The sequence below is a fragment of the Microplitis mediator genome, chromosome 1 (genome assembly GCF_029852145.1).
Source record: "Microplitis mediator isolate UGA2020A chromosome 1, iyMicMedi2.1, whole genome shotgun sequence".
Lineage (NCBI taxonomy): Eukaryota > Metazoa > Arthropoda > Insecta > Hymenoptera > Braconidae > Microplitis > Microplitis mediator.
In genome coordinates this window covers 9,810,740-9,832,119 of record NC_079969.1, presented here as the reverse complement: position 1 = coordinate 9,832,119, position 21,380 = coordinate 9,810,740, and the positions used below count along the sequence as shown (strand labels likewise).

General features: G+C 29.2%; 3 protein-coding genes across 3 annotated transcripts; all 3 read right to left on the bottom strand.

Moving 5' to 3' along the window:
* Positions 1 to 1,897: 1,897 nt before the first annotated feature.
* On the bottom strand, positions 1,898 to 2,573 carry LOC130664855 (trafficking protein particle complex subunit 1). The gene is made up of 2 exons (XM_057465000.1): positions 2,386 to 2,573; positions 1,898 to 2,275 (listed from the first exon to the last, which is right to left on the bottom strand). Exons 1-2 carry the CDS (start codon positions 2,482 to 2,484, stop codon positions 1,937 to 1,939), a joined length of 438 nt encoding a protein of 145 aa, XP_057320983.1. The 5' UTR covers positions 2,485 to 2,573; the 3' UTR covers positions 1,898 to 1,936.
* Positions 2,574 to 4,352: 1,779 nt separating this feature from the next.
* Positions 4,353 to 9,119, bottom strand: LOC130666121 (odorant receptor 47a-like). Its single transcript, XM_057466837.1, has 8 exons — positions 8,681 to 9,119; positions 7,064 to 7,260; positions 6,769 to 6,985; positions 6,596 to 6,705; positions 5,307 to 5,406; positions 5,139 to 5,249; positions 4,558 to 4,713; positions 4,353 to 4,493 (listed from the first exon to the last, which is right to left on the bottom strand). Exons 1-8 carry the CDS (start codon positions 8,975 to 8,977, stop codon positions 4,443 to 4,445), a joined length of 1,239 nt encoding a protein of 412 aa, XP_057322820.1. The 5' UTR covers positions 8,978 to 9,119; the 3' UTR covers positions 4,353 to 4,442.
* Positions 9,120 to 11,669: 2,550 nt separating this feature from the next.
* Positions 11,670 to 15,480, bottom strand: LOC130668834 (uncharacterized). Its single transcript, XM_057471326.1, has 8 exons — positions 15,059 to 15,480; positions 14,788 to 14,987; positions 12,986 to 13,205; positions 12,821 to 12,927; positions 12,519 to 12,618; positions 12,340 to 12,450; positions 12,117 to 12,272; positions 11,670 to 11,782 (listed from the first exon to the last, which is right to left on the bottom strand). Exons 1-8 carry the CDS (start codon positions 15,344 to 15,346, stop codon positions 11,732 to 11,734), a joined length of 1,233 nt encoding a protein of 410 aa, XP_057327309.1. The 5' UTR covers positions 15,347 to 15,480; the 3' UTR covers positions 11,670 to 11,731.
* Between the last annotated feature and the right edge of the window lie 5,900 nt (positions 15,481 to 21,380).

Below are 21,380 nucleotides of genomic sequence, written 5' to 3'. Positions count from 1 at the left end.
ATTGTTTTTCGTTTTTCTAGTTGCTGTAAATTTTTTTTTATAAAATGAGGAATTAATTTGTGTCGATGGTGCAATTTCACGTTAAAGGAGTACCCTCAAGGCCCGGCGACGAGTAAGTGGTTATTGATTAATTAATACGTTGGGAGTGTACTTCAATTAAAGATATCGATGTGAGTACTTAAACTAAAGGAAATTAAGTCACAAACTTAAATGTGCTACTTAAAATGTAAAAAAATGAAGTTCAAGAAAATTACAATTTATTAATTTTTACAAGTTTTTTTTTCTTTATTTTTTATGATTATGGGAATCGTGTAATTGAAAAAATTTCCACTAAAATAAGTACACACAATGATATTTTTAAAAAACTTTTGTCCCTCTGATTAACAAATCTAATTTGAGATGACGGAACTCTTAACCATTTTGAATTATTTCAAATTGTCTAAACTATTTTACTTTCGAGCATAAATTTTGAAAGGAATCATTTTTAATTAAAAAGTAACAAAATATTGTTTTATGATTTGAAATTATTTAAAATTATTTAAATTGTCAAATCATTTTGAATTGGATTGAATGAAAAAATCATATTTGAATTTCTGGTTCGTTGGTCAATTTAAAATCATTTTAAATGATTTTAACTTTCGAATCATTTAAAATTAAACTAAATGAGAAAATAATAAGCAATTTCTGGTATGATTTAAAATAATAATACGAAGTTGAGAATTTTTTATTAATTTGAATTATTTGAAATTATAATTTTACACGCAAAAAATTAAGTATAAAAATTAATAATTGATAACTAGGACCAGGATTTTTTCTTAAAAAAAATAACAATTAATAATTCATGGTGTCAAATTTTGGAATTACAGTGGAAATATTGGCCGTATAGAAAAATTTTTCAAATAAAAGTTGTAGGAAATTTTATTTTCTAGAGAAAATGTCTCTTATGATTTTTTTATACGACCAGTATTTTCACCGTAATTCCAAAAGTGAGATTCATAATGAATTATTCAAATTTTTGTTAATTATGAAAATCTTAATTTTGAAATTACGGTGAAAATATTGGTCGTATAAAAAAATCATAAGAGACATTATTTTTATAAAAATAAATTTCCTACAACTTTTGCTCGAAAAGTTTTTTTATAAGACCAATATTTTCACCGTAATATTAAGCATTTGAACCATTCATTTCGAAGTTAAGGCAAAAAATCCTGTCCCTATTGATAACTAAAAATTGAGAATGTGGTCACGATTTAACATCATTTCAAATAGTAATTTCGTGGTTTTATAGAAAAAATTATAATAATTTTAATTTTAATATTGAAATTTTAAGTTTATATGTAAACAAATCATGTTACAAGTAATAGAAACAGTAGTTTGAAACAACAAAATTTTACTTGTGTTTGTGGGGTTCCAATGTATGTGAAAGAATTAACCCAAAGTATCACTAATGCGACTATACCTACATGGCAAGATGACGTATTTTATCATTTCAAACAATAAAATTTAAAGACCATGAGTGACTATTTTTTTTTTTTTCATATCAATATATTTTAGAGAATCACTTTTATACATTTTCGCTTTCAATATTGTGTTATTTATGAATTACCTTTTTTGATGCGGGTTTATTGTTCAAACAATAAAAATGAATGAAAATCGGAAAAAAATTTATTATTTATTTTTTTGCGTGTGTGAAATGATACAACATAAAATGATAAGTTTTTTCAAATCATTTCAAATTAGATTTCTTAATCAGGACCAACCCACAAACTAATTTTGAAACAGCGAATCCGCGGAAAATTCAAATTAATCAAAACTTAAATTAAATTAAATTAACTTTGCCATTAATAAATTCAACCTCATCCTTTCATAATCAATTAAAATAAAAAGACCTTAAATTAAATTTTTAAAACTCCGATTTTATTTATTTACTAAGTAATTATAATGATCGATTTAAATAAATAGGTGATTTTTTCATTAACTCATCGACTTTTGTCTTAAATAACTCACTTTGGATTGGTTCGTTTAATTTACAGAAAGGATTTTTCACAACATACTCAACATAGACTTGCCGATAAAGCTGCTGAAGAAGTTCCCTCACATTTTGAGATATTGTGTCCGTATTGAGAACAAATTTAAGCCCCGATGGAGTCTCAAGATAATGGAGTGAGTATTTGCTTGTTTTATAATAAAGAAATCCCTCTTTTGGGTCCAGCGGAGATATTTTATTGACAAAAGATTTTATAGAAAAGAGCATACCGTACATTAATTTAGCTTCCTGTAAAAATACCAGTCATTAAACAAAAAAATTATTAATAACCGCAGAATTTAAGATTTAATATCAAAACTAAATCAGGGAAAAAATAGAAACATACAAAAAATAATTACCTCCTCCTTAGTAATTCCCGATTTATTTAATCGGTTCCATTCATTGTAATACAACAAGACTCCATTTTTAGAGAAAATATATAAATTATGTATTGTCATTTTTTTTAAAATACTTATTGGAATCTGTTTATTCTGACAGCTGACATTTGTTAGTAAATAAGTAGAATTTTGTTTTTTTTAATTTAAACGCGAAGGTAAAAATTTATAGACGAGGATTAGAATGAGAGAAATTGGAAAAGAAAATCTTAAGGTAGTTTGGTAGCTTATCTTATCGAGGTAAGCGGAGGAAGGGTAAATAATAGAAGACATTATTTTTACCGGCTGTGGTGGGAAATGTCATGGGACGAAGCCAGTGGCCATTTTGTCGTGGCTCGGAATTTGATTGATTTTTTTTAACTGTGAGGTCTATTTATGGAGTGGAGTGATTGTTGTTGAAGGGTTGCCAAGGGAGTTAGTGTAGAGAGGGCTGCTGAGGAGTAAGGATGTCTTTTTAGGGTTGAAAGAGTTTTGAGTGGATTTTTTAAGAAAATTGAGGGCTGGAAAATATGATTTTTTTTTTTTTTAATTGAATTAGGGGCTGGTGAGTGGGTTTGGGAGGAAAAGTGTGATTAGGTTTTCTGTGGGAAATTTAATAAAGATTCAAAGTATTGATCATGAATTTTTTGGTATCTTTGATAGTTTATGAGATATTTTAATTTTAACTTGATGAAATTTTGTGATGTTTTTTGCGCGCTGGTGAAAAAATATCGCGGGTTTTTTGAAATAGAAATTTAGAGCCAATCAATGGGTTTTAAAAAAAAAGTGTCTTGATGTTTTTTGTAGGAAATTTGATGAGCAACAAAATCATTTATGATAAATTTTTTCGGTTATGGTCTAGAAGTGGGGCTCCACACATTTTTTAAAGTTCCAAGTGCTTACACCTTAAATATCTATAATCAAACTTTTTCCACGTGTTCAGCTACACAGTAAAAAACGAATCGTCAAAGCGTAAAAAAAACGTATGTTAAAATTTTGTGTGTTGAATTTTTAACACTTTTGTGTGTCAATTAAACACACAGTATTTATCTTGTTTGAACTGTCGCAATCGATTGATTCTTTAACACACAAAAATGTTATTTTATTCGAAAGTAACACTTTTTAGAGGATACTGTAAAATCAATACACAAAATATGTTAAGAATAATGTCGACCATCACAAAAGAATTCTTGGAAAATTTTTACTTTTTAACATATGCGTATGTAACTTTTTTTAACACTCACAACATGTTAAAATAACACATAAACAAGTGTAAAACGGTCGTTTTACACACGATATGTGTTGATTTTGACGGATCCTTTTTTACTGTGTATACGGCGGATTGGATTTTCATTGGACCATTACCATTTTTTCGTATCTTCGACAGTTTCCCCGGAATTTTTGTTTCACTCCGGAAATTGTTCACAGAATCTATTATTGTATATATGAATTTAAAGACCGAGTACCTTAAACCGTAATTATTCATAAAGTATTGGGTTTACAGGAAAAAGTACAAAAAACTTTTTGTAGGAAATTTAGTAAAGAATAAAATTGGTCTCAATAAATTTTGTGATATCTCTAATAGTTTTGCCGCAATTTTCATTTAAAGAAAAATTTATTTTTAGTACGAATTTCTGTGATAATTTCGGTGCAATATATTTAGAATAAGAAATTACTCATAAATTACTGAGCGTATACATGAAAAATAAATCACACCTTTATTGTAGGGGAGAAAATTCTCTACAACATCGTGCTCGGAAATTGTAGTTATAAATATAATATAAGGCTGTAAGTAATTTATTATTCACTTAGTTCCCTTGTCTCGGAGTGTAATTATCCTATAGCCGTTACAAAACATATATATAACGCCCTCGTAATTTACTAGCTCAGTATTACGTCAACACCTCAATCGTTTAAGTAAAAGATCAACAAACCCGTTTTTATAAATAATTTATTACAAATATAATAATTATTAATTATTAACAAGTAATAAAATTTTTTATTGGCAAATTTTTATTTATTAACTACAAATTTAATTATGATTATGAAAAACTTCGTAATAGAGCTATGTAACTTCCGGTTGTCTTGAATATCTGCAATAATAATGAAATTAATTTCAAAATTTTTTTTCTATTTACAAAAAAAAAATATACTAACTCTGGTCATTTGTTCGCGATCGAGGTTCAGAAGACCGTAAGCCATAAATTTGTACTCTTTGTTGGCCCGCATCATTGTTATCATCAATAGTTTCTGTACTTTTTTATCATAATTTATCCATTGGGAATTATAAATTGAGTCGGCAATATTTTTTGTCTATATTTCAAATAATAAATATATCAAATATATGAAGAAAGAAAACAAATTAATTCGGAGTGGAGGTTATTGATACTTTGAATGGAAATTACGGAGAAGCTATTAGATTTATGATGAAAGTTACAGAATACTTGTTTTTAGTAAATTTAATTTTCTACAAAATTTTACCAGTACCATTTTGTCATATTTTTGATAGTTTAGCTAGAATGTTAATATTAACTTAAAAAAATTTTTTTGGGGTTACAGTATTTTGAGATCATGTTTCGAAGGTTTGGAAGCTGATTTCTGGCTAAACTATCAAAGATACGTAAAAATTGTATAAAAACGATGATGTAGAGGAGTAAATTTCCTAAAAAAAAGTTCTCATGAACTTTGATCCTAAACCGATAGTTTAGGAAACATGGCGACTTATACTTTATAGTTACCAATTCAGTGGCACGATGGGCGAAATTGCAATAAATAATTATTTGAATTAATAACGTCATCGCATGGGCGACGCTTCTGGCGAACTTTGGCCAATGTCCTTCTGACAATTCCTGAAAATTTGACTTGTGACTCTTACAAAAAAGAAAATATTTATTTTAAATTCGTACTTTGTCTAGTGTAAATATACAGCAGCACAAATCCAATCCATTGAACAGTATCGTAAAGAAAACAATTGGATTAAAGAGTTTTTCTACTTGTTTACACATCCTACAAATAGAAGCTCAATTAAAAAAATGTTTGTAACGTATTGCTATGAAATTTTAAGTTCATTACGACGTCCTATGACAGGAAAAACCCTAAAAAGTCCCAAGAATAATTTTTGCTTTGAATCCCTGACATGAGCTGGATAGGCCCGGTTAGGGCGAATGACACTGTATTTATTTTTACACGAAGAAAAAAAACAGTCATTTTTCCTATGTAGGCATAGTAACTATTACCATGTGGACATAGCAATTTTTCCTATGCCGCATAGGGAAATTCCCTATGGAAATATCGGAAAAAATACTATAATACATAGGAACTTTTTCGTCAATTTATAAAAAAAGTTCCTATGTTAACATAATAAAAATTACTGTGTCAACATAGAAATAATTCCTATACATCAGCATAGAAATTGTTCCTACGTTAGTATAGTAAAAATTACTGTGTCAACATAGGAATGATTCCCATACATCAGCATAGAAATTGTCCCTATGTTTGCATAGTAATTTTTCCTATGTAACATAGGAAAAATTCTTATGTAAAAAAACTTATAAAAGGATGAGATGTTTTTTGCTCTTCGCATATAATGACCTCTAGTATAAAAATCCCGAAAAGTCCGGAAAAATTTTTTTCTAACCCCCGACACGAGGCGGATGACACTGTCTATGCATTTTTAAAACGAGTACTCCCTAACTTTTTTTCTGTTGGTAGTAACTCCTTACAACATAAACGTTTTTTAATATTTATGATGTCCTCTTGTAGAAGAAACAAAAAAATTTTCAAATTTTTTTTTTTCTTTTTTCAACTAGAGGCATGGGGCGGTTGGGTGCCCAAGGAAGAAATTACTGTTTTTTGGGGTCATAATTTAAATTCCCAAATAATAAAATTTTTGCACTCCCTGAGCTCGAAAACAGCGGGCGCTTTTGGGGTTGATTACAGGGTCAACCGTTATGCTGAATTTTTATTCCTTAAAAAAAAACAATTTTTAATTTTTCATAATTTTTCCAGCTCATTGCGCCCCTGTCTAAAAAATAGCTTTTTCATATGGCGGAGAGTGAAAGCCCGAATAAAATGAGCCCTCGTACGTTCAAATCCGTCTATAAACTTATACTAAATCGTATTTTTAAATTTTCATTATTGGACCCAAGGTCGTGGGATCGAATCCCAGAAGAATTTTTTTTTTTTCAATATTTACCCTAAAATATGACGATGTTTCTTACTTAGAGCTATCACTCTTTCGCTATTTGAGTAATTCATAACTTTTATGTCATTTTGCGGCCGAAAATTGAAGTCATCACCCAGCACCTGGGGCCAATAAATATTTAAATTATTATTTATGTAAATTATTATTATTATTGAGCCAATTACCAGCAGGTGTATACAAATATGTGTGGTAAGTTGAATAAAAATGGTGTCACATGAAATCCAATAGAAAACGGCAAAATAATTTACACATTGCTCATAAATTAGGCACAAATTGTATGAAATGAATGAATGGTAAGGAAATGGATACAGTAAGGGATAAACAGTCGCTGAATAATCTATTGTACTGTTATTTGTATGCAGATAATGACCCATTAATAAACTGTTTTACCGAAAAAACAATTAAAATAAATAAATAATAAATTAAATGATAATTTAAAAACAGCCAATAATTTCTTACTAATACGGACGTAATCCGTAGCTGAGGCCAACTGAAATTGCAGCAAACATATAGCAATATCGCGCTGGCTTAGAACTATCAATCAATTCATTTATTTCAAAGCTTAAATTTTTTCGTGTCCTCGCATCTTTCCACAATATATTTAAATCTCGAAGTATTACAAATAGTTGACGTCGATGAAATGACAATGTTAGACCCTTTAAAAATTAATTAAAAAATTTTTTTGTGACAGACACTTGAAATGTACGACATTTAGCGCCTATAGCCGGCAGCTAAAAATATTAGATAAGATACAGCTGGTAAAAAAGATACCTAATCGTTCTAATAGTGACGTCATCATCGGATCAAAAAATATTTTTTGGTTACATGTGCGATAGCAAACGACCAAAAAATATCGAAGTAACTTAACGAGCCATCTTGCGACAAAATTTATCATCATTTTAATTCGTCCACTTACCGACTTCTCTCTAATTTTCAACAAATACTCAAAACAATCTTACCAAATAAATAAACGCGGATTTATAACCTGCCATTTATAGGCACTAAATGTAGTAAATTTCAAATATCTGTCACAAAAACTAATGTATTTATCTAGTACAATCGAGTCTAAGATGCTCGTGTGTAGATAAACTACTATTGTTTTACTTTCAATTTACATATATACATCTCGGAGCTTATCATAGATAACTACACAGAAAAAAATTTAACTTGAATCTAGGATTTGTTTTTCTTCAAAATTGAATTCTTGTTATGAGTCATTCTGTTTTTTTAATTCGAAAAAAACATTTGCATTAAAAACGAGAAAATTCTTCATTTAAGCATTTCAATCTTAGTTGAAGAAAATATATTATATAATCAAAAGTTATAATGATTTGAACGAAATTATTTTATTCTTTAACCAATAACGCGATATTCTTGTCCCAAGTATTTCATTCTCTTGGTTTGAGGCACTAGCGACTTGATTCAAGGCGGCACTTTATCATATTTGTTAGTAAACTAACATATGTACTTTTTTAAAATTAAAAATATGACTTCAAAGGTTACTTAATGTTTCGACGTTCCAATTCAATTTTTAAAAAACACTAACCTTAGACGGGATCGAACTCGCCTCCTTTGAATTAAGAGTTTCTTCTTCTATTCACTAGGCTGCATAGGTCCGAGATATTCGAACCTAAAACTTCAACTATGAATACTGTGAACGGTATAGAGATATCTTTATTATCAATGGTTTGAACGGTTTGAACAGTAGAATGGCAGTATTTAAAACCCAAAAGACTGATTTTTTTAGACTGAGTTCTTACTACTCACTACTACTTTAAGTCGATAGTACGGTTAGAACAAGAATTTGTATTTCTCTGAGCAAAATTTTTTTTTTTTCGATTGAACAAAATTATACGTGGGTCAAGAATTTAAATTTATCAATCGAAGAATTTTTTTTTCTAATCAAGAATATAAATAATAAGAAAAAAATATTCTTTATCAAAAAATTTTTTTTTCTTTCGTCCTAATAATCCTGGGTCAAGTAAATTCTTCTTCTATCAAGTTAGTTTTTTTTTTTCTGTGTACGTCATGTTTGTACTCATTCCAACATCCGTGAAATAATCTATTCACTCCTACCTTTATCATGCACATAGTGGCTGATAGTATCACCGTAATTACCTCAGCCGCGTAGCTGATGTCTTCATATCCCACCAAATGTAATGTCCAGAACCCAGAAAAAACATATATAATAAATACAGTTACCCCTAAGCTGCACATAAATTTTTCCCCAAATGAAGCGCTATGATATTTTTCTCTACCAAATGCTTCGCGAAGTGATTTTAATCCAATTAATTGCAATACTATCAGCTCAATATTCCACAAACTCTTACATGTCTGCCTATTATTATTATGCGTCTCTATTTTACTATTCATTTTTACAAACTTATACTTTGTCTCAAAAGAAATTTTAAAGTAAAAATAAAATTGTCATTTTTTCTATAGACTTCAACTATAGACAATTACTTAGGGGAGAGATAACGAGGGTTAGGGTTGAAAATAATTTTCAAATAGAATCTACTTTTTATTCGGTCATATATTTATGAATAAATAATACAATCGATCTTAAATATGAGAGAAAAAATATTTTACAAGGGGAAAATATATGAATATTTTAAGAGCCGTTAATACTCCGTTAATATTTTATGGATGTCATTATCCCCACTGCTGCCAAAGACACGCTGGAAGCTACGCTACTGGCCAGAGCTCTAGAGTGGGGGCTCTCTTACTAGTAGGCATTGAGCGGAGCTGCTCAGTTGGCTGCTGGACGTCGTTGGGTTTACTTCTAAACATCTTTAGTTCGCGAAAGAGCTGATAAATCAGAACAAAAAACTTCGCAGTCGATTGATTTTATAGTTTGTTATTCGTGTAAATTATATAGTTTTTATACATATTTACTTTCTAGATGCTGTGATGGTTAAAAACTTTTTTTAAACGTAGGGATAGACAGTCAATTCAATATGCTTTCAAACGAGTACAAACAAGATACAGCTCTTCGAGCTCAAAAAGTTATTTTGACAAAAGTGTTTTTGAGCTATTTGAGCTGTGATCGATAATTTATTCGGAAGCGTTCGTTGCTGGATCGATCATTATCGGATTTCTATTGCATTTTCCATTTTCTATCCTATTCGTGTAGGATTGAAAACAGTTAAGCGTTAGAAACTGAGACGAAAACACGCGTTTCTGTATTTCCTTAGCTCGATCTATTCTTATTGTTCTTACTGTGTTACGTTGTATTTGTTAAATAAAATATTTTTTAATGCAATCAGCCGGTTTTATTAATTTGTTATAATCAATATACTCTCAACCGCTAAATATTTATATCTATATAAAAGAGAAGAGGTGTTTGTGCCTATGTCACACTGCAGCCAAAACTACATGTCACAAATGAATGTCTTCCATCACTATGGTGGTTGCAAGTTGACAACTATAAGGGTGTAAAAAATATGGGGGTTGAAAAAAATTAACGCCGACGATGTGTCTATTATTGGTCTAGAATGTTCTGGATTGTTCTAGAAATTTCGAGAATAATCTTAAAAATTCTAAAGTATATTTAAACTTTCAAAATTATTCAAAAATTATTCCGATCATTCTAGAATGGTCTGCATTGCTCCAAAAATTTTGAAAATCATCTGGAAAGCTCCAAATTATACTTAGTTAATTTAAATCACATAAAAATTATTCTAATTTTTCTAGAATGTTCTAGATTGTTTCGGAAATTTGATAACATCCTGTAAAACTCTAATGGATATGTAAATGTTTTAAATTAGTTGAAAATTATTTTATTGGTCTAGAACGCTCTGGATTATTTTAAAAATTGTGAAAATATTCTAGAAAATTCTACAATATATTTAACCTTTAAACAGTAACTCCGGTCTGATAGACCGCTAATCAAATTTAAAATCAATAAAACTTTCTTTAAGGTAGTTCTAGCATGCAACCACTTTTCGACAGATTCGGCTGAAATTTTTTTCACAGGTTTAGAATAGCTTTATTCATGAATTCCTAAAATTTCATAATTTTTGACCGTTTAGATCGCGAGATATTTGAAGACAAAGTTCGCGATTTCGAGGGTCATGTCCCATTTAAAGTATGTAAAATGTTCGGTCTCTCCAACTATTTCTTATTATATTAAAAAATTCTCTTGACAGAATTGGAAAAAAAAGTAGGAGAGTGTTGAAAAATGTTTTTAGAATAAGTTAAAAAAATATAAGTAGCACCTCACCGTTTTGTTATCGAGATATTATAATTTAAAAAAATAATTTTCGATCCATTTCCAACCTGCTCACTTTACAAATTATAGTGATCTGGCAACGCCGTGCGCAACGCTCTCTAAAATAGTGTAAAATAAAATGCGGGAAATTAAAATCTTTCACGGTTTTAGTAAAATTCAGCTGCGTAACTAAAATATTACAATTACTATTTAAATTAGATACAAATAAAAAAAAACGATTAAATAAATAAATAAATATGATCCTTTTTTTCTTTTAAACTTATATATTTTATAAAAAAATTAACATAAAGTAAGAACATAAAACTTTAATGACGGTATAAATATTTTTTCAGTTGACTCTTTTTTTTTCTTTGGCCTTTTTCATATCAGAATTAAAAGACAATTTTTTAGATAAATTTTTGTTTCTTATAAATTGACCTTTGTGCAGTAATTGCTTGGGCATCTTTTTAATTAAATAATAGGTACTATTATAAGAAAGCGCAATACTATTTGTATATACTGAGACCATAAACAAAAATACATAAACACTCAGAGCGACGTTGTCAGATCACTGAAACTAGCAATATGTGATTGTATGTGTGAACGTCTGTGTGTCGGAACGATAAGACTTTATTTCAAGTGATATTCAACATTCAAATATTTTAGAACTTATCAGAACGTTTTCGACGGTTTTAGAACAGTCCTAAAAATTTAATGCATATAAATGAATGCACTACGGAAAAATAACCTAGCGAACTCACTTAAAAGGACCTTTGATTATCTAATAAAGTAAGAAGGTAGAAAAAATAATTACTTAGTATTTTTTAAATAAATTATCAATTTTTCTAATAACTAGCATCAACTAACTACTTTTATACATTTTTAGAATATTAATATTGTGTTATTGACAACTTAATCTATGAAAAACTTCTTAGCATCGTAAAATAACTCATCGTTGTTTTAACAATCTGAAAAAAAAAAAAATTTTTTTTATTTACTACAAAATTCATTTTTTTGCTGTTAGAATGATCTAAAGATTAAAAAAAAAACCAAAACGAGTACCAACAAGCTCTGCTTATTTTAATTTTCCTACAAAAAACACTTATAGACATATACATATTATCAATGTAATTGACCAAACAATTAAAGTACGGCTTGTTGGTAGTCATTTTAAAAGACGTAACATTTTTTCTCAATTGACATCATTTAAATGACGAAAAAATCACAGCTTGGATAAATAATTCAATTAACTTCCAACGTTAAATTTTTAAATTATCATTTATGAAGTGAGTGAATACGCACGTGTGTAAGTTGCTCACGATCGAGAATAAGTATACCGAATACTGAAAATTTATACTCTCTACTAGCTTGCATCATTATTATTAATAACATTTTCTTCATTCTTTTATCAAAATAGATCCATGAAGAATTATAAATTGCCTCTCCAACCTTACTGGTCTTACAATAAAGAAAAAAATGATAAAATATAATTTAAAAAAAATGTATAATTAATTTAACAAGTTACTTCTTCTGTAGCAACATGAGAAAATTCGCAATAAATAACAATTTGGACAAACAATGTCAGTGCATGTGTCACGCTTGACGCAACTTTAGCCCAATGTCCGTCTGATAAATCCTTAATGTAAAAAAAAAATATTTATTACAAATTAATTATTAATTAAATATTAATTATTATTTAATTACTTTGTCCAACGCGAAAATACAAAGACATAAATCGATGCCATTAAATACTACCGTAAGCAAGATGATTGGACTGTACAGAGCTTCGATTTTTTGACATAATCTGAAAAAATAAAAAATTTTATTTGTTTCTATTTATTTATTTACCACTTTTGGTGTCATCCAGTGCCACTATAGGAGTATATTTAGTCTAATATTGATATAAACAATTGTTTGCATTATCTAGAATGGGAATATTGCGCATGTTGGCAGCATTAGCCGAAGGCTCGTGCGGCCAAACAGTGCTTGAGGCCTCTGATACTCACACAAACATTTTCTGATGTCGTCGTGATAGGTTTTGTATCAATTGAAAGCTTTCATTGTTATTATTATCGTAATTAACGTGTAAATTGTTGAAATCGTTGGATATAATCTATCGAATTTATTTACGATGAGTTTAGATTAATAGGAACTTTTTTTAAAATTTTTACCATAAAGTGGACGCAAATGTGAGAAGTAAGTAGAATAAATAGTGTGTCACAAGCAATCCAATAAATTCCTCCGAAATAAAGGATACTTTGTTCGTATGTCACGCATAAGAGGTAACCCAGCCATGTTCCTCTTTCTACGGGGTACAGTAATGGATACGTTGTTACTGTTAGATCGATTGTCTTGTTCTCAGATTGTTTCACAAAGTAAAATAACATGTGACTGTCAAAATAAATTATTCTCAATTTCGACTTATTCGACTTAAATTTTAAGGCGAAAAATTCAAAACTAAGGTGAAACGTGAAAAACAAATTTCACATTAAAAAATATTGCTTGCTTTTAACTTGGTTCAGCAAGTCAAAAGTAAGGTGAATTACTTTTGTGCTCGTATAGTGAAGACTAATAAGTTTAAACTTAGATGGAAAAAGCTGCAAAAGTTGGCAAAATCTAATTTAAGTCAAAAAAGTCGAGATGTTATCGGCAAATCGATAACTTCAAAAGAATATAAGGAAGCGAGTCTGAGTCAGGTTTAATTTTTGACCCAGGTGTGCTTGTATTAAAAATGTATCAAGATCCTCAAAAAGTTCAAAATTTAAATTTTTCAATCATAGAGCGTTTACATTTTTTAAAATTTTGTTTAAACAAATAATATGCTCATCATAAAAATTAGATATATTAGGAGAAAAAGTCTCAGCTTTCAAAAATAAATATCCAATTTGATGTATCAAGCGCCACACGGTCTTAAAAATCATTTTTTTCTTACTTTAATCGAATTTTAAAGGATCTTCAGTAGCTTCAATAAAAATAATCTGTCTATCGGTTGACCCTGCGGGCCAGCCCTAAAACTTCTCGCTGTTTTCGAGCTCCTTAAGCTCGAAAACTTTGTCGTGAATACATTTTCGAGCTCTTCGAGCTCGAAAATACTTTTGGATGCCATTCGTTTCGAAAAAAATAGTTTTTTATCATTTTTTCTCCAACGATATCTCTCAAACGAATAAACCGATTAAAATTATTAAGGCGGCGATCGACGCGTTTTATCAAGTTCTAAGGCTGATCAAATTTTGAATTCAATTTATCGAGTCGTTTTTGAGATATTTCAGGAAAAATAAAAAAAATTTTTTTTTTTAATTCTTTCGACAACGGTTTCTCTTGAACGAATGAACGGATTTTGATGGTTGAGGTGGCATTCGACGCGGCTTATAGAGCCCAGTCCATTTTGGAATCAATCCATCGAGCACATTAAAAGTTATCCGAAAAAAAACACTTTTGAAAAAATTTTTTTTTTGGAATATCTCTGAACGAGCCCTACCGATCAAGCTCAATTTTCTTACAGCTTCAAGATATTGACAAGCCGCGTCGAATGACACCTTAAAGTTCAAAATCGGTTCATCCGTTCGAAAGATACAGGTATTTACATACGTACATACGTACGTACATACATACATACATACACTCGGAAATAATCGTGAAATTAGTCAGAATAGCTTCCTAGAATCTCAAAACGTCGACATCTGATGAACATTCGATTTTCGTAAATCGGACCGAAACCAATAACTTCCCGAATTTTTGAAAATTTACAATTTTCTTAGCGGGAAGTTAAAAATGTTGTTAATAAATGCGGTTTGAAGGTACTCATTCAAAAGTGCATGAAATTTTTAATCAAGCTACATATTAAAAAAAAATTTATCATTTGCCACCTGTTAATAATAGTAATTTGTAACGTTATGCGTTATGTCATATTATAAAAATATAAATAAAATAATTAAAAAATGTTCATTATTATTATCCAATAAATAAAACTCACAAATAAGGACGTAGTGCATAACTCAGACTCAATGAACTTGCGATAAAACAATATCCATATCGAATAGGCCTTGATTCATTTAATATATCAAGAATTTTTTCTTTTAAATTTAACCGATGTTGAACAATTTCTTCCCATAGTTCATTCAATTCTCTCAAAATTTCAATTAATTCGATTCGATAGCTCCATATTCTTAGAACCTTATTTTTATATATAATTAAATTTATTAAAAATAAAATAGCAGTATAAAACAAAATGATAAATGACATACCTTACTAACAGTTATAGCCCCTGCAAATATAAATGTTGCTATTTCACATGCCAATATTAAGTCACTTTGTAACAACATATGGACAGTTAATGCAGAACTTATAAAGAAACCTGACAGTATACTAGCAGCACATATAAATAGAAATATTTCATAAAATTTAACAGGTATATTGATATTCTTTTTTCTAAATCCATTTCTTAGGGAACTCAAACCAACAAATTTTAATGCCACCAATTCGAGACTAAATAATTTTTCACATGATGGCAATTCTTCCTTTTCATTCTGCATATTTATTGTGATACTCTTTAGATATTTTTTTCTAGTCAATAATTATTTATAGCGAGATTCTTGCTATTTATTTAAGAACTCGTATACGCGTGCTGATAAGAGTTGAATTTATTTTAAGTCAAGTAGTCGATATTGAATGCGATAGTTACAATATATATAAAGAATATGATATATGCAGAAGAGTAAAAAAGCTAAATTATAGGGTACAAAAAAGCGACTCTGGAGACAATGGACAATAAATTTTATTGATGAATATTTGATAGAAAATTTATTATATACATGAAAAAATGACAAATGTATGATGAAAAAAAGGTTGCGTGACGGAACCTTGTCATTATGTGGTCGATACTTCGTCCCCACTCTGACTGGAAGACAGCGATAGGGAGGCTCAAGCCAGCGGAGCTGCTCAGTAAGGAACCGACCGACGTATAGTCACCAACTAAATTTTTTCTGGCTTTCCACTTACTCACTAAAAAAGTTTTAATTTTTTTTAACCAGATTTGATTGTTGCTCACTTACTATCAAGCAACTAAAATTATTCTAAATCATCGACAATCCGTTCATTTATTTATCCATAAAAATATTTAATTGGGACCGATAGTGTGAAATTTTGAAAAAATAAATTTTTTTGTTTTTTGCATATTACGATAGTCTATACCTTCAAAACTAACATACTAAAATTTCAAGTGCATTTCTCAAATAGTTTTTTTGGAGATACAGCTATCTGAAGAGCAGCCGCTTATCGGTTCTCGAAAATACATTTTTCGAAATTGCTGCAGTTATAACTCGAACACAAGTCATCCAATCGATTTGATTTGAATTGTAGCTTCTTTTATAAGTGTTTCTACGTATCATGAACCTCCAGTTTTCCGATCGACTCAAAAATGTAATTTTGGCAGGCCAAAAATTTTGTGTTGGCAATTAGTAATGGCCCAAACCTGGTTAATTACCAGCAGCCATATAATTTTTTATCAAGATAGCGTAGTCAATTCGAAGTGAGTTTTTATTAAATTTTTTGAATGTATATGTTATGGAATTACTGGCTTCATATCAGAATATGACTTCCCGTAAAGGAAATATCAGTCATACGACGCTGCTGATGGCTGGCCAATGAATGGCTACTTATGAATGGCCGATTATCGGTTCTCAACGTTGGGCCACTGTTGATAAATCAGTGGTCCACGATTGATTCTTGTTAAACGAAAAACTCTACTAATCAGTCATTAATTATCCAAATAACCTATTATTGTAGTTTTCTTTAATTAATAATTACTTATTTTTTAATTCAACTAATTTTTAATTAATAAACATTTTAATTTTCCAATTAAAGTTATTTACAACTAAAATACTATTATAAACTATATTTAAATGGTGTATTACCGTACGATGGACGGTGTGGCTCAATAAGTTATAGATCAAATTGAACGGAATATAGTATAGTGCCGGATAGCTCAACTGGTAGAGCACTCGGCGCGATACCGAATTGGTCTGGGTTCGATTCCCAGTTCGGGCTATCTATACCCGGGAAAAAATGATTTTGCCTAATTATATATAATTATATATAAGACCTTATATATAATTAGATCTAAAAATTGGCCAGGTCTAATTATATATAATTTATATATAATTATATATAGGTTATATATGATTATATATAATACGTTATATATAATTAGATCTGAAAATTGGCCAGGTCTAATTATATATAATCATATATAAGTTATATATACTCATATATAATTAGATATGATTATGTATAATACATATATATATCATATTTTATATATAATTAGATCCGAAAATTAGGCGGGTTTAATCATATATATGATTATGTGTAATTTATATACAATTACGTATGTTCATGTACGATTAATATTGAAGAATTCAGAGGGAAGTTTATTTTTTAATTATACGTTTGCAATTATTCATAACAAATTATATTTCCCTCAAAATATAAATATAGAGTATAATTAACGACTGTGCTACTACATATATTTATTTTTGTTATATAACATTTTATTATGTATTTATAGATAGATAATATAATCATGTCATTAGACTATTAGTACTTACAAACGTAAATTACTAGAGTCATTTTTACTAATATATTAAAGAAATTAAATATATTCTATAAATAAAATATTAACTTATATATATATATATATATATTAGGGTGGTCCTTATTTTGGACATTTTTGAATTTTAATGCTCCCAGAGGCTTATGTGGTTCGAAATAAATAAAAAAAAATATCCTCAAAGTTTCAGGTCTCTATCTCAATTTTAACCCGTGCCGCACAGCGATGTAAGTTTCCCATTCAAATAACACGGGGTTTCTGGCATTGAACAATTAATTTTTTATTCCGGCTAAAGTAATTGTTTGAAAAATTTGAAACTCTGTAGACTTTATCCTTATATCAGCAGCTACTCCTCAGAATTTTTACAGATTTTCAGCTACTATAATTTTGGGGATACAGCATGATGAAAAAAAAGAAGAAAATTATTTTTTTTATTTTTAGCTAAAATTTTTTTCAAATAGCATATCAAATCAGTCTGGATCCTGATCAGATGTTCTTACTTTTTTTCATTCTCGCACCTAAGTGGGTGAACGGTATATCTTTGTTGCACTAATACAGTCATCAGGAACTTTGCATTAGTGTGCAGTAAAGTGTTTCTTAAAAGGATTTTTTGAATTCATTACGATCACCTTACAAACGGTTTTAATTACGACAGAAAAAAATTCCCTTAAAGTTTGAGCTCTTAATTCCAACGGGACAACGTGCCACAAATTTTGTTTTTGTGATTTTTTAAGTTTATTATATTTATTTATCAAAGAGATCTATTTTATTAATAATTTATTATAGTTAAAAAATTGTAAATTAATAATTATTTCGATATTATGATACACAAAACTTCTAACATTTTGTTTATTATTTAATGCTTCAAACAAATAATAAACTTAAAGGTGACGAACTTATTTAAGCAAATATTGAAAGAAATTTATTGATTATATTCACTAAATGTTAAACTAAGACATACGGCATAGATATACCGATCTCTGATATTAATTGAATGCATTATGTATTTTTGAAAAAGACACAAAGTCAAATAACATAAACGAAAATATTTCTTGAAAAAATCACAAAAATAATTTTGCGGTAACTCTTCCTGTTAGAATTAAGAGCTTAAACTTTAAGGGAATTTTTTCTGTTGTAATTGAAACTATTTTGAGAGGTGATCGTAATAAATTAGAAAAATCCTTTTAAGATACACTCTACTGCACATTAACGCACTATTGTCTCACTTAGCGAAGTGCGCTTTAATTTTTTGAAAATAATCGTTTGTTTATAAGAAAAACTCGTCCAAAGCTCTTGATTACTGTATTAGTGCAACAAAGATATGCTGTTCACCCAATTGGGTGCGAGAATGAAAAAAAGTAAGAACTTCTGATAAGCATGCAGAGTGATTTGAAATGTTATTTAAAAAAAATTTTAGATCGAAATAAAAAATATTTTTTTTCTTTTTTTTGATCATGCTGTACCCCCAAAATTATAGTAGCTGAAAATCTATAAAAATTCTGAGGAGCAGCTGCTGATATAAGGATAAAGTCTACAGAGTTTTAAATTTTTCGAACAAGTACTTTAGCCGGAATAAAAAATTAATTGTTCAATGCCAAAAACCCCGTGTTATTTAAATGGGAAATTTACATTGCTGTGCGGCACGGGTTAAAATTGAGATAGAGACCTGAAACTCTGAGGATATTTTTTTTTATTTATTTCGAACCACATAAGCCTCTGGGAGCATAAAAATTCAAAAATGTCCAAAATAAGGACCACCCTAATATATATATAAATAATTAATTTATATTTGATTATATATAGATCTAAAGATCTAAAATATAATAAAAATTACTATATATGGGTCTATATAGGTCAGGTCTAATCAGATCTAATCATATATAGACCTATGTATAACTATATATAGGTATATACTATTATATATACTATTATATATATTCCATATACAATCATATATAATTAGGCAAAATAATTTTGTCCCGGGATATAATTAGATCTAATGATATATAAGGCTATATATACTTATATATAGGTCTATATATAACCATATATATTTTATATATAATCATATATAATTAGGCAAAATCATTTTTTTCCCGGTATAATTAGGTCTAATTATATATAAGGCTATATATACTTATATATAGGTCTATATATAACCATACATATTCTATATATAATCATATATAATTAGGCGAAATCATTTTTTTCCCGGTATAATTAGGTCTAATTATATATAAGACTATATATACTTATATATAGGTCTATATATAACCATATATAATCATATATAATTATATATAATTAGGCAAAATCATTTTTTCCCGGGTATTTTTCTCAATTTATCTATAAATTGTCTTATTGAGAGGTTTGCATGTTTAGGTTTCCACTATATTTAAATGGATACATATTAATAGTATATTACACATCTAGAGAAGTAAAGTAAGAAATGTCTCAGATCACATGTAATTGTTAGACACTTTCCGCCCGGAGGCGAGAAAAATCTTTTATAGTTCGTTATTATTTGCAATCAATAACCGCAATTTCATAACTTTACTTATAAAAATTAATTTATTAAGTCATAAATTTTTATATTAAATGTCATTTTTAATAATGGTGGTAGAGCAAGATAATTTAACTGGGTTCTTGATGAATAAATTTAATAAGTTTTATTTTTTAAAATTATGTAATTGTAATAAAAATAGTACGAAATTATTATTTTTTTCTAAATAATCGAAAACATTAATTAAATTGCTCTTTATATTTTATAAAACCCAGTGGTTGTAGTAGAATGAATAAGTACACGGTAAGAAATATTTTGCGGATATCACTATATGCCAGTATGGGCGTGAACGCTATACTGTATGGTATCGAAGATTTTTATAGGTTATAATATTATATGCATAGATGATTCAACCATTGCGGGAATAGTAACATTGGCAATAGTTGTCGCAGACACTGCAATGTCAGTATGGCCGTCAGGCCCATACTGCATTGCCGTATCCACATTGCTTCTGGCCGATAAACCTAGTCTAATGACATCTATATAGTTTTGGTGGTACTACGATAGTATACATTGACTGACACGCCAGAAATTATGGCGGGAAAAACTAGTAGCATTGTGCCCTCGGCCTTGTAATATGAATCTCAGGGCCATGCTGTTTCGCCGTGCCTGCTATGCATACGTGTGAGCAATACAATAGCTCCAGTACTATACAGTATACTAAATAACGCCATACTTCTGGGACTCGTCACAATACTGTTTTGGAATATTTCACATACTATTTTAGTATCTACTGTCTTGAGACCATACCAGCATGGTGTTAAAAGCCATGCATTTCTTTCCGTGTAGATCATTTAAAAGTATCAACTCAACATTAGTAGGTTCGCCAAGCAGTCAGCGTTCAGACCCGGCAATCAGAAGGACGGCAGTTCGCGCCCAGAGCCCAGCAGAATTTTCACCGAGTTTTTTTTTTGTACCTGAAGATCGGAACGTTTTTCGCAGAACGAAAATAAAAAAACGAAATGAAAGGTAAAAAATATACTGGATCTAGATTTCTGAAATGTTTTGTACGTCAGCCAGAAATTACAGGCCACCCCCAAATACCCCTTAAGTTGCCTTTAGACTCGAATTATAAAAATTATTTCCATTTTCGTTGCGTGAAAAACGTTCTGATCTTCAGGTACACAGTTTTTTTCACATCATTTACCCCACTTAAATAGTTTAAACGTTAATGATCATGAATGTTACTAGAATAATAATAATAAAATACTTTCTTAATTAAATTTATTTGCTTGCTTGGCCGATCGCTGGCTGCCATTAATCAGCCGGTAGTCGAGCGCCATTAATGGGCTGAGGTTATCAGACCTGTTGGCACTTATTTGAAATGACATCATTTTTTCTGTCAAAGTAAGGAGGTTAAATAAAATATTTACTGTTTTTTTAAAATAAATTTTCA